Source organism: Haliotis rubra, unplaced genomic scaffold (genome assembly GCF_003918875.1).
Source record: "Haliotis rubra isolate DU_JTF1 unplaced genomic scaffold, ASM391887v1 Scf29, whole genome shotgun sequence".
NCBI lineage: Eukaryota > Metazoa > Mollusca > Gastropoda > Lepetellida > Haliotidae > Haliotis > Haliotis rubra.
This window is the reverse complement of record NW_025766957.1, coordinates 2,454,836-2,468,703: the sequence shown is the minus strand read 5'-3', so window position 1 is coordinate 2,468,703 and position 13,868 is coordinate 2,454,836. Positions and strand designations below refer to the sequence as shown.

General features: G+C 42.5%; 1 protein-coding gene across 2 annotated transcripts in view; it reads left to right on the top strand.

Moving 5' to 3' along the window:
- Nucleotides 1-13,328, top strand: part of LOC124281836 (leucine-rich repeat and IQ domain-containing protein 1-like) — a 66,487-nt gene extending 53,159 nt beyond the window's left edge. The window contains exons 24-30 of one of the 2 annotated variants that reach the window (XM_046717830.1): nt 6,302-6,396; nt 6,799-6,906; nt 7,959-7,976; nt 9,622-9,733; nt 10,500-10,560; nt 11,144-11,216; nt 11,496-13,328. In XM_046717830.1, the coding sequence (XP_046573786.1) occupies nt 6,302-6,396; nt 6,799-6,906; nt 7,959-7,976; nt 9,622-9,733; nt 10,500-10,560; nt 11,144-11,216; nt 11,496-11,644 (616 nt within the window). In that variant the 3' untranslated portion in view covers nt 11,645-13,328. The remainder of the gene's footprint in view (nt 1-6,301; nt 6,397-6,798; nt 6,907-7,958; nt 7,977-9,621; nt 9,734-10,499; nt 10,561-11,143; nt 11,217-11,495) is intronic. The other variant, XM_046717832.1, reaches the window with a different exon arrangement.
- Nucleotides 13,329-13,868: the final 540 nt, after the last annotated feature.

The following is a 13,868-nucleotide window of genomic DNA, read 5'->3' as shown; positions in this document are numbered from 1 at the left end:
TACAAGCAGTACCACCAGTAACAATCAACCCTATGGTTCACAACTACGCTGCAGACCAGAAGGGAAATCTACTAGAAGCCATCACATCTCTACTAGAGAAAGAGGCAATAGAAGAGATAAAACACTGCGTCACACCAGGTTTCTACTCCCCAATTTTTCTGGTACCAAAGGAAAATTCAAAAGAAAAGTTCCGACTCATTTACAACAACAAGATTTTCGACTCATTTACAACAACAAAGATTACCTCCTACCACCCGCAAAGTTCAAGATGATACATCTTCCACAGCTACGACAGCTCATACGTCCGCTAGACTATCTCGCCAGCATAGATTTACAGGATGCATACTTACACATCCCGATCCATCAGGAGTCAAGGGAATATCTATGATTCCTGTTCAACAGACGTCATTTCCAATGGAAGGTCCTGCCATTTGGAATATCGTCGGCCCCCTGGTTGTTTACTCGAAGTGACAAAGCCAATCAATATATATCTACATTGTCGAGGTCTACGCAGTGCGTTCTACCTAGACGACGGGATTCAAGCTCAGCAAGATCCCAGTCAACTCAGACTGCAACTGAACTTCACCATCAGACTTCTCACTCCACTAGGATGGCTAGTAAATCTCCTCAAGTCGGAACTAGAGCCTACTCAGGACTTGCAATTCCTAGGAATACGGCTTATAACAACGAAGAATCGCATTCTCGTTCCAGAGGATCGCTGGATCAAGATTCAACAAATGATCTCTCAAGTTCTACTCTCTCCGTTACCACTACCAGAATGGCAGAGCCTATTAGGTCTCCTCACGTCAGCTCAAGACATGACACGCAGAGGGAGACTACAACTGCGTCCACTACAGAGATTTGTGAACGTCCACTTACACAGTCTGGATCCCTTCGAAATACCAGACAGGCTAAAACCAAATCTACTATGGTGGACTCAGAAGTCGAATGTTTGCAGCGGAAATTACTTAATAGAGCCGGAGTGCAACGTCCACCTCTACACACACGCATCACTGCACGGTTGGGGAGCACACCTCGACAACGAAGTGGTTGCCGGGAAATGGTCGAAACAAGAAATGAATCTGCATATCAACATGCTCGAGATGAAAGCAGTAGTAAATGCCCTACTACATTGGTCCAACATACTAAGGAACGCAAAATTGATGATCCGTACGGACAACTCAACAGTGGCGTTCTACATAAACAAACAAGGATCAACAAGATCTTGGAATCTTCTAGACCTCAGCTTTCAACTATTCAACATAATAGACAATCTCAACATTTATGTGAAAGCATGTCACATTCCGGGAGCCAGGAATGTAATAGCAGATGCGCTATCTCGACCACATCAACCATCCCCAACAGAATGGATGTTACATCCACAAGCATTCCCGATCCGCAAGCATGGGCGACAGACGCTCTAAGCATCCCATGGGAAGGGCTAAACGCGTACGCGTTCCCTCCGCCAGCGTTAATACCACAGGTATTACAGAAAATCAGGCAGACAAACAATCTACAACTGATTTTGGTCGCGCCTACTGGCCAGCAAGAACGTGGCTTCCCGTTCGCTTACAAGAAATCAGAAAACCAACAATACAACTTCCAGTTTGCTCGAACCTACTAATTCATCCTCACACCAAGCAAGTTCAAAAGTATCCCAGATTATTCCACGTCACAACACAGTTCATCTAGGATTGAGGTGGGATTTCATAGCTAAGAATCAACTGCCAGATCAACTGGACAGACAATTCCACATCCCAGCATTATCTACAATCCTTGGTCCGCAGGATATACAAGATTTATCCTTATGTCCAGTCAGAGCGCTGAAAATATATCTACAAAAGTCTAAAACCAGGAGACGAAAATTCAAACGCCTTTTCATCCCCATATCGTCGGAGACACCCACAGATATCTCACGTACTACGATATCAGTTTGGATGAGAGCAATCATACTGCGAGCCTACAAGGCAGCAGGACTTGAGCCTCCTCGAGCCTCCAATCCGCACGAAGTTAGAGCACTGGCATCTACACTCGCTCTACATGGAAACTGCTCAATATGCACGATCATGGAAGGGTGTTTTTGGAAATCGGAGACAGTATTTGCTAACCATTACCTCAGAGACATTGCTACCGAGGACGTCTCTGGTATCCACCAGTTTGGACCTCTGGTTGTAGCTCAACAGCTGACGGTCCCTCAAAGGCGCTGAGATGTATCTCGCCACTTTTACCGCATGTCATGCAAAGCTCGTACTCCAAGGAATAGAGCTTATAGTCCATGTACACGTCTAGAACAGACTAGCATGAATATTGGACCCTGTACTTGTAAGGAATTACTTGTACATGGATAGGGTCACTACTTCACTTGATACGAACATCAAGAGTTGGAGTTATTTAAATCCACATGTACGGTTACAGAAGAGTTTGATATATTGTGCCCCCCTCAAATTACCAAATTATTTCGACATATGGATCAACAGCAGCAGTGCCATTAAAGTTCCCATGGGGGTATAAAGGATGTAAATTCATCACTAAGGAATCCAGAGGTGGCTTGACCCACCACCTATACCGTCGGATTTTACAAGCAATAAGCATGAGTCAGGATAAGGAAAAATATGTAATTTTCTGAATAAAATTGATATTTTATACTTATCCTGACTCATGAGGTAAGCCCTCCCAACCTCCCCTCAAGGCACTCTGGATTTCCCAGTAAACCAGTGTGTCGGGCTATAAATACGGAGAGAGTGAAGAGCATGGGAGACGGGTGGCGCCGTTCCCGCCAAAACCTGGCAAGGGAGGTGACTCCTGGTAAGTGATTTTACGTCCGCTTTTTTTAAGGGAGCTTCAAAAGGGGATTCAAGTGTTCCACTAGCATTTGGAAGGAAAGGTAGACAAGCAATAAGCATGAGTCAGGATAAGTATAAAATATCAATTTTATTCAGAAAATTACATTACATTTCAACAAATTGATCTTCAGTAACCCATGCAAAGGGACCTCTAATTTTAATTCATTATAACTGTTGTTCGTTATACACATTTGACTTAAATATACACCAAGTGGCCAGGAAAGAAACAGGTCTTTATAACCTTCAGTTTTTGATAAGCATGTTTAGTATAAACATAGTTCACTGTGTATGTTGTATTGTATTCTGAATTCTGCTGCCCATCTTCGACTTCAGGGGGTGGTTGGGTAGCCTAGTGGTTAAAGCATTCGCTTGTCACGACAAAGACCTGGGTTCCATTCCCCATATGGGTACAATGTGTGAAGCCCATATTTTTAACTAATCCTGCACTACTTACTTTGTGCACTTTTTTGTGTTTTTCCCCGTTTTTCACATGAATGAATGTGCTTGTTGCGCTTTCTTAATGTATCATCTTAACACCTTTTTTTTCCGTCTATGAAGCGCCAGGTCCAACGCCAACGTCACCTATGGCAATCACCCAGATACTTGCCACACCACTGATGTCCACTAACTCTAGGGCGTCTGGCACTCCGTCTCCATTCTCCAGGTTGCTGTTTTCAGAGTTTCCATGGCAGGCGTCATACTCCGACGCCTAAGATCCATGCGCCGAACCGCGCTCAGCAGTCACTGGATATTTCGACATCCATTCCACACTTTCCTTAGTTATCAGGGACTGCAGCGCCTGTACAGCGCATCTACCACATCGACTACGACCTCGGCGTTCAGCAGTTGGTGTCAGCGTCTCAGTCGCCATACCTACCTGTTCCAGCTTCGTTCCTGACTACAGCAAATGTATGGTCTACCTGATCCAGCGCCTGTACGGTGTCTGTAAACCATACTTACTCACTCCAGAGCCTGTATGGCGTTTCCCCCAGATCCAGCTCTTGTATGGCGCCTATAACACCATACTCACTTGCGCACTCCAGCACCTGTCCGTCAGTTCTACCAGATATAGTGCCTGTACAACGCCTACTCACTCCAGCGCCTCTCGTTTTTCTACTACCAGATATTGCGCCTGTACTGCACTACCAGCTGGACGGCGCTCTTCAAGATCCAACGCCTATACCATCATACTCACTCACTCCAGTGTCTTGTCCGGCTTTTCTGCCAGATGCAGCGCCTGTATGGCGCTACCAGCTGTATGGCGCCTCTACTAGATCTAGCGCCTGTACGGCACTACCAGCTGTATGCCACCTCTACTAAATCTAGCACCTGTACGGCACTACCAGCTGTATGGCACCTCTACTAGATCTAGCACCTGTACGGCGCTACCAGCTGTATGGCGGTACGGCGCTACCAGCTGTATGGCACCTCTACTAGATCTAGCACCTGTACGGCGCTACCAGCTGTATGGCGCCTCTACTAGATCTAGCACCTGTACAGCGCTACCAGCTGGATGACGCCGCCACTATATTCAGTGACTCCGGTGTTTAACATACTGCGTCACCACCTCCAACATCGTCAAGGGTTTGGCAGCTGTTGGTTGCGCCACTGTCTCCGATGGCCCCTACGTCGGGAGACGAACACATCTTGCCCTCGGAGACTTCAACTATTATGGTGCCTAAGGCCGGGCGTGGTATTTACGCAATCCCTTGTCAAGATATTAAGCGTGTGACAGTTTTCAAACTTAGCTTAGGCTATTAACACTGTCTCTCTAGACCTGACCTGAGATGAATCCGTACAGAATCGTCACCTCTCTTCTATGATGGCTTGGTAGTGGATGGTCCTCACTGTCCTTGGCAAACACTTACGGGCAGATCTCGCCAATGCTTATGTTATTTGAGGTCAAGGCTTTCTCTCCCCTTTTCCGTCTGGGATTCAAAGTTTCAGTGGAATCTATCTGGCCAACCCTAGTTCTTGACTACCATATTTAATAACGAGTTCAAAGACGTCTATCGAACAGTGTGCGACTTTCCTCAGGGAGATAGTGTTGACAGACTTCCAGCAAGTCTAACATCCTCATCGCATGAATCCAGTACCTACTCTTGCCTCGGCGCCACACTGTTAGGCAGGCTTGGAATCAGGCTCCGATCCGTGGTTGGAGACGTGGTGACAAGTCTCATATCGACAAGGGAGGATATGAACATAGCTGCGTCCCCTTCAAGGGTGACGGAAGCAGGGGCAAATGAAGCTCAAGATCCACACAACTGGACACTCCCTCTTCCAGAGGCTCTTGTATTATCCAAACACCCGTACATTGGTGACTACTGCGTTTCTGACGTAATTGGTTATTTCTTGGGGGTCCATACGTCACGACATCTGGAAACATGTGTTCCGGCTCCTCATAGCTCTGCCTCAATGATGTGCCTGGTTCCAAGGTTTACCTGTGCTTTTACTTCAACAGCGCCATGGTTATTAACTCATATCATAATGCAGCAACAGTGTTAACTTGGTGATTTCACATGTGCTCTCCACCATATGGCGTAATTTGCATACGGACAGCAGCCGTTTTTCACCATACGTCTTTATACTAGCTGGGCTAATTAGCTGGGTTGACTTGTCAACCGGGACATTTCGGACCTTGTACCATCACACACGCTGACGTACATTTGAGGCCTCTTTCAAGCAGACAAGATCCTCATTCGGAATCAGGCAGGTACAGGTTTTAGACCCTCATCCCATGTGTGCTGTTCGGACCGATGTCCACCCGGGAATGACAGGCGGACATTCATCAACGTGTCGGTCTCCTGCCTCACTTACCTCAGTATTTTTTTCTTGTAGTGGACTCGCGCATAGATGTCATAGCTGCAGTCCCCTTGACTGAGCGAGTTCCGAACTACCTACGTTTAGGTCGGCGCCTCCATGCAGAATTGAGGCACCCCCTTACTATATCTGATAATCTCAGGGTTTCGGACATGAGCTCAATCAGCAGTTTGGAGCTCCAGGCAGTGTTCCTCGCTATCCGTCACTGGGCGCATTGTCTCCCGGGCAACCCGATTGTTGTGTGGTTTAACAAGAGTTTGACCGGGTTACTGTTTCCAGAAGTTCCGTCTGTTCTCCAGTAATAGCCGACACCCATGTCGGTCTGAGAACTCAGCATATTGCTGGGTGCAGGTACATCTTGGCGGATGCTATATCAGGATCTGACAGAGTGTTGGACCTGGCACTTCATAGGCGGAAAAACAAGGTGTTAAGATGATATATTAAGAAAGCGCAACAAGCACATTCATTCATGTGAAAAAACGGGGAAAAACACAGAAAAGTGCACAAAGTAAGTAGTGCAGGATAAGTATAAAAATATAAAAAATATTTAGATTTTACTAATTCTGGTGTCCCCCACTGTGATATTGCTGGAATATTACTAAAAGCGGCAAAACCAATACTCACTCATTCCACTTCAGGGGATTCCATAGCTCTCGGACTGCAGAACTGATGATACAGAGAGCCAAGAAAATGAAGCTGAACTCAGAGAAGAAAAAGAAACTGAGTAAACTTGGTATGGAAGCTATAATTAATTCAGAGTCTTTTTTTTTTTTCTTTTCTTTTTTGTCATTTTCACCTTTCTTCACCAGCCTGTACATGATATCGGTCATTGTTATCTGGTGTGAAAGCAGGACATAAGAGATCTTGCTAGGGGAAATAACTCTTAGCACAGGTTACAGTCACTTATGTATTTGTGATGTGTGACTGGTTGTTTGCATTCCACATTGGGAGATTAGAAAAATTCCTTACATGCAAGTTATTTGTTTGAATAAATAATGCAGATTAATTTTTATTTAGAAAAGCAAGAATCCAAACAGATATCCAATACAATATTGATATGAAATATTTACAAGAACAGCATGCTATTTCACTACAAATGTGCAGTGAAGCACTTATGATTTCTTTTTTTTAACAGATCCCAAGCAACGACTAGCTTTGTTTCACAAACTGGAAGAAACAACAAAGCTGTCTCCAATAAGACCAGTTGTTAGGCGAACACTACCAAGGAAGGAATATTTTCAAGGTAGGAAACTGAAAAAGAAACATTTATGTATTAATATATAGAAATTAAGAATAGTAGGATTCTAAGAATAAGTGGAATGTTAGAAGTTCCACAACAATCCAAGTGGAGAAATGCTAGTTTCGGCGCCCACTCCCACTCCCACTCCAGCTCCAGCTCCAACTCCCCTCCCGCTCCATCTCCCGCTCCCCTCCCACTCTGCTCCACTCCTCTCCTCTCCTCTCCCCTCCCTCTCCAACTCCCGCTCCTCTCCCCTTCCGCTTCCCCTCCGACTCCCACTCCACTCCTCTCCAATACCTGCTCCGCTCCCCTCACGCTCCGCTCCCACTTCCGCTCTCTCTCTTCTTCCCTCCCGCTCCCCCTCCTGCTCTGATCCCACTTCCCCTCCTGCTCCTGCTCCGTCCCCCCCCCCCCTCTCCAACTCCTCTCCCTTCCGCTTCCCTCCCACTCCACTCCCACTTCTGCTCCCACTCCCGCTCCTGCTCCCGCTCCCACTTCTGTTCCCTCTCCACTCCACTCCACTCCAACTCCTCTCCCCTTCCGCTTCCCCTCCCGCTCCACTCCCACTTCCGCTCCTCTCCCCTGCTCCTCTCCCACTCCACTCCACTCCTGCTCCTTCTTCACTCCACTTCTGCTCCCGCTCCACTCCACTCCGCTCCCACTTCCGCTCCCACTCCACTTCACTTCTGCTCCCGCTCTCACTCCCTCTCCCACTGCAAATCTTAATTGTTTTGGAACTGCTCAATTATTTTATTTTGGTGATACAGTAATCAGACATCTTTGTCTGAATGTTTTTTCTGCCTCATATCAACAAATTGGAAGCCTCTCTGCTGATTGGCTGATTACTCAGATCTTCATTCAGAGAGGTATCATATCAGAGTAAATGATCAGATATCAAAGACTGCTGTGACTCAAGGTTAATAAATACAGACTTATATAAGCTCATATATAGGATACTTATGCTAGATACTTTGATTATATTTCATTTTTAGCCCAAACTGGAACACGTGGTATGATTAGTATCTATATGTGGTATCTCTGTGTTGTGTTTCCAGATATGGCGTCTGCTTGTAGTAAGTGTTAGTCTAGGATCTGCTATGTCACTGTCACAAACTGACCAATCAGGTGTCACCACCATTCACTTGCTCTCTGGTTTGACCAAACTGGTCAAAGTCTTAGTGTTGTTGAGCTTTCCTCCCACATCAAGCCTACACACGGTGGGGTGCGTAGTGGTTAAAGTGTTCGCTCATCAACCTAAAGCCCCCGGGTTTGATTCCCCATATGGGTACAATGTGTGAAGCCAATCTCTGGTGTCCCCTGCCATAATATTGCTGGAATATTGCTAAAAGCAGCGTAAAACTAAACTCACTCACTCACTCACTACAGACAGCGACACAGAATAGGACCTTTTGTGATTCCTAGGCAAAGGATAAGTCCCCAACAAATTATACCTCACTAGCATTTCATTATGTCCAAAGTCCATGGACTGGCTGTCTCTGGATTGTCTGGACCATACTTGAATATTTAGCTTGAAGATTATTGAGTGTGACATTAAACACCAACGAACAAAACAGAATACAAAAATAGAACATACTGGCCAGTGTGATTTAATTACTGGCCAACCCACCCACTCACTAACTGTAGTCAGCAGTTGTATTTAGCTTTGAGCACCGTTAGCTTGAGCACAGTAGTACATTCACAAGTTCAGTTAACAGCTCCTTCGTTGATTTAAGAAGATCATGCTATTTTTATTTCTTATTGTCAAACTTTGTGTACATATAGAACACATAGGAACTATTTTAGATCCATTTACCATTGTGCTTGTTGATAATGCTGTAATATCAAACACCATGTTCACTTATGCTTATATTGGTTATGTAGAAAAGATCAAAACAACTGGTTGGATACGAAGTAATTAAAGATAATTGCAAAAACACACTGGTATTTTTTCAGAAGGAAAGTATGGTTGATTGGGAGATATGGATGTGACATGCAGAGTGAACTAAGGGAAAGTATAATTTAGGGCGATTTTGAACCAAATATAGGCCTATTTGCACCTTGCATGCTTTTAGCTGCTATAAATCATAGATTGAGGTGACAGTAGCATTACTAGCATTAATTGGGTTGCAGAGTTACCTCCCTTCCCATATGAACCGCTCTCTCAACTATCACTGCCACCAGTCACAACTCTCTACTGTGCTAAGCCGAGCTCCAACAAAGCATGGAATTTACCTTGCAACCATCTTACTGTTATGTTTCCAAACAAGGAACAATTTTTGTGACACCAAATATGCTTCCACCAGATATTCTGTTTTTGTTTTTTTGGTCAACAATTATATAATTGTGGTATAGTGAGAATGTATGGCAAAATTTTGGGTGCTTTTACCAATCTGATTAAACAAAGACCAAAAAAAGTAAAATTAATTAGAAATTAACATTTTTAATGGCGCCAGCAATTTAGACATGCATAAAAATATACTCATCACTACGTTTGGATTTTGACAGAAAATGTTCAAAATTCTTGAAACAGCCTCTTGCACTGTGGAGGTAACAAAGGTGTCACTCGCTAGCATAATTATGAACTTGATGAATCAACTCTGGAGTAGATTTTGTTTTACGTTCAGTTTAGGGAAAGAGGCTGAATTCAGTCTAGGCAGTCCATGTTGTTTACTTAAGTTTTCTGCTTCTTAACTATAATGTTTGTTTTCTCGGGTTCAGCTCGAGAGGATGAGATTCAACGCCAGGAGTTTGTGAAACGACAGGAGGCTAAGACACGCAGTGTGCGTACATATGAGTGGCTGCACACACAGGTGGCCAACTTCCAGGAGGGGTAAGCCAAGCTTGTAGTGCGGGAGCTATTGATTGAATAATCAGTCAATTGATCAAACTCAATATTCAAGACATTGTCAGTATTCAAATTATGAGTCATTGTTGTGAAGTTAAAGTTGTCTTTTATAAGTTAGTGACATGTTTTATAGTTATTCATGTGATAAACAATTGTTTTTGAGTGTCCGAAAACCCACATGACAAAGATGCACAAGTCACTTAAATGTGCACCAGGAAATAACCTCAATCGTCTTGATCGTAGTATTAATTGGTGCAAGTTTATTTGCACAGTGTTATGATTGTGTCCCATTATTGCCCACATAAGTTTTGTGGTGTGGTTTACAATCAATAATTGATCAAATACTAAGCTCCAGTTATCGGTCTGCTCATTGTGAGTGATAACCAGCAATAATAGACATCCTGCAAAAAGTGTTCTGTACTTTACACTGAAAACAAGACTTCATTGGTGTTTTTTCTGGGTCTCAATTTATAGTAGATATGGTACTCTGTTTATGGTAGCTATGCTGTAACTCCTCTCACGCAAGTCTGTATTGTCTAGGCTTGATTATTTGATTATTTGAACGATTCTGTCATGTAGCTCTAATACTGCTGGGGGGCACTGGATGTCTTCTTGTCAGTCATCCTGCCTCCAGATGAGTTCTTGGTCCACTTCTTCCTACAGCATGTCTTCTTGCTGGGGGCAATGTTAAGCATCACACAGCAGATAAACCTAAAACAAAAAGTAACATATGTTTAAATGACTGATCCAGGCCTGCAGAGAGGAACAGTGACTTGGAGGGAGGTCATCCTGCAGGTCGACACACGCACATGGTGAGTCCTTGGGTTTTCTTCTGATGTCTTAAAAACTAATCTCCAACGTTGTTAAAATTGATGCTAAGTTTTGCTTGTGTTTTCTTTTTCCTTTTTCCTTTTTCCATTTTTTTTTTGTGAAAGAAAAGAATGAAAGGTGTATGGATATATGTTTGTAGGTTAGATGCATTAAAATTATTTTGTTTTTTAAATTTGGTGCCTGATAGAGACTCTTTGTGCTGAATGGGAGTAGTTTGTGAGGAGGAGTCATTTTTCTGTTCTGAAATTATATATTTCTAATTAGTTAAAGTAATATTGTGCACATTTTCAAATCCTATAATGTTACTGGTATGAACATGATAACATCTTTGTAATAATTATCGTCATTGCTTACTGGTTCTGGGAGAACATTGCTTATATAGTTGTAAACTTGGTCATGTTTTAATTTCTTACCTGAGCTTCTATACCATATAGTGATTACTTCAGAAAAACCTTCACTAACATCTCTGGGGTTATTTTTGAGAGAAAAACCTGGAAATGAGGTAACAAGAAATAACAGGAACTATGATATTGTACCAATACATGCTTTCTCCTATACAAACAGACTTCTGGGTATGATGACTCGCAGAGTGTGGAGGAGCGGAGATGCAGAAGGTTCTCATCAGGTGAAGGTTCAGGTAGGTCACTGGTCATCATATGAAAGTTTGGACAGGTCACAGGTACTGGGTCAGATAAAGAAGATGAACATTGACTTTGACTGTTCACCAATTTGATCACTTGAAAGTTATGTAATGGCCCAGGATGTATTTGGAGCATATTGGTTTGTATATATTTTAATATTACTTTTCTGTGATTTTGAATTATTTACCCTCTTTATATTGAACTTGCAAATTTGTAAAAATTCAGAAATGTCAGAAACTGTCAGTACCTTACTGGTATCAGCTTGTCTACTCCAGGTCAAACTTCATTCTTGCCCCCAATAAAGTCCAATTCTGCTGGAAGCACTGGGAGTAATGGTGGACGGAAGAAGGAGAAGATGTCATGGAGGAACAAACCAACTGATGTGGATGTTGGCTGGGGTGGGGGTCGGAAGAGACGGAACTGATGCAGTGACACAAGCGGGCCCCGTTTCACAAAGCTATCGTAGCGCTACCACTGTCAAAAGTCTATGTTAAAGTATGGGAGTTACGATCATCTGAGTGCTACAGTAGCTTTGTGAAATGGGGCGGTGGTTGTTTGTTTGTTGTCTGATGTGAAATGGATATGTAATTTGCTCTTTGAGCTGAAGCTGTGAATGATAAATGTGCATATTTATGATAGGGGTGAAACATTTACTGCTCAACTTTTGATAAGGATAATTTGACATGACTGTTTGAATGTACAGATAATATTAGGACAGTGAGTATGAGACTCCCTATCAAAAGTGGTGAAGATTAACTTTTCTAAAGTCTTTGAAACTGTGCCTTTGTAGAAAAGCTTGAGAAAAATTAGCGTTATTCTGATGTTTGGTAAACAGATTACACTGAGGTAATCGATGGGGTTGCCCAGTGGTTAAAGCGTTCGCCCGTCACGCTGAAGTCTCGGGTTCGATTCCCCACATGGGTACAATGTGTGAAGCCCATTTTGGAGTCCCCTGCTGTCATATTGCTGGAATATTGCTACAAGCTGCATAAAACCAAACTCACTCACTCACTATCTCTATAGCCAAGTGTAGTCACTTTGCAGAGTTCTTTCCCTTATTTGCCACTGTCTGTTACACATTATCAGAGATTACATCAAAGTGAAAGATTTCATTATTTTCTTTGTGTTATTCAGTCACCATACTGTGACTGAAATGTTGTTGGAAGTGTTGTTGAGACATATGTGATCCAACAACATGTCAGTGTCAATATTGTGATGTCTGAGCCAGGAAAATGTCCATATGTTGTTTGTCTGGTAGCCAGTGTACTATGATACAAAATGGTGTGTTGTATTTATTGAGTATCTGTGATATTACTGATTAACACTGATTGTACTGCCAATACACAGCCTTAAGAATATCACCCCATCCACATTTAAAGATAAACACCCTAACCAACAATTCCTCAAATGGGGGGGGTGGTGTGTTATGGTTGAAGCGTTGTCTCATCATGCCGAAGACCTGGGTTCGTTTACCCACATGGGTACAATGTGTGATATTGCTGGAATATTGCTAAAAGCGGCGTAAAACTAAACTCACTCACTCACTCTGAACCCGGCCTGATCCCAAGTTGTACCACATTAGCTCGTATAAACTGGCACAAATGATATAAATTAACGTGTCAAGTTTGATTAAAGCTACAAAAAAAATACTGATTTCTTTGTCAGAAATATAATTCTATGATGGTAAAGTATGATCACTTCTTAAAGAATAACTCAGTGAAGGTAAATTAGCAAGGGTGTTGTTTTTGTTGTTGTGATGACTAGCTCAGTCAGCTGCTTTAACAGATTTGTTGTGTTTGTTTATAAAATTCTTGAATGCCAATGATTTAGTAATCTCAACTAGTCAATAGTCAATGACTTCTTCAAATCAGAATATGATGTTCATTATCATGTTTGAAAAACTACTTTAATGAAATGTGTTTTTGAATATTAGTACTGCATAAACATGGCAAACATATATTTTCAATGCATTTCCTTTTTTTTTGTGCTATGTAAGTAATGAAATATATTTAGTCATACAGGTTGTTCATTTTGCATTCATTTCGTTTCATTGTGTAGAAGTATATTCTTTACAGTGGAGCCATACTATTAAAAATACCATGCCTTAATGAGTCACTAAGATTTATATCATTTCAACCCATGCTATCTCAAAGACTGAGTATGTGCTATCCGAGGGTATGGTTATCCTGAAAACCACATTAGTCTCCAACAACCTACTCTGGTCATACTTAACAGATTGAGTGGTATGACTCAATGACTGTGTTGAGTTGACAAAAATTCATTGAGAATGTTTAAAGATCTCTGTGTAGCACAACCAGAAATGTTAATCAGTCTCTCTATTTTGTATCTTAATTGAGAGGAAATTTTATTATAGGTGTTCCTGAACATTGATTCCACATAAAGTTTTTGAAATGATCCGTAAACATATTGTCTGAATAATTTTATAAGTGCTAAAATGGAATAAGATGCCAAACCTTGGTGGATGTCAGTCATACTTCCAAACTGTAGGGGGCAGTGGGGTAGCTTAGTGGTTAAAGCGTTCTCTCGTCACGCTGAACACACGGGTTTGATTCCCGACGTATGAAGCCTATTTCTGGAGTCCCCAACCATGATATTGCTGGAATATTGCTGCAAGCGGTGTAAAACCA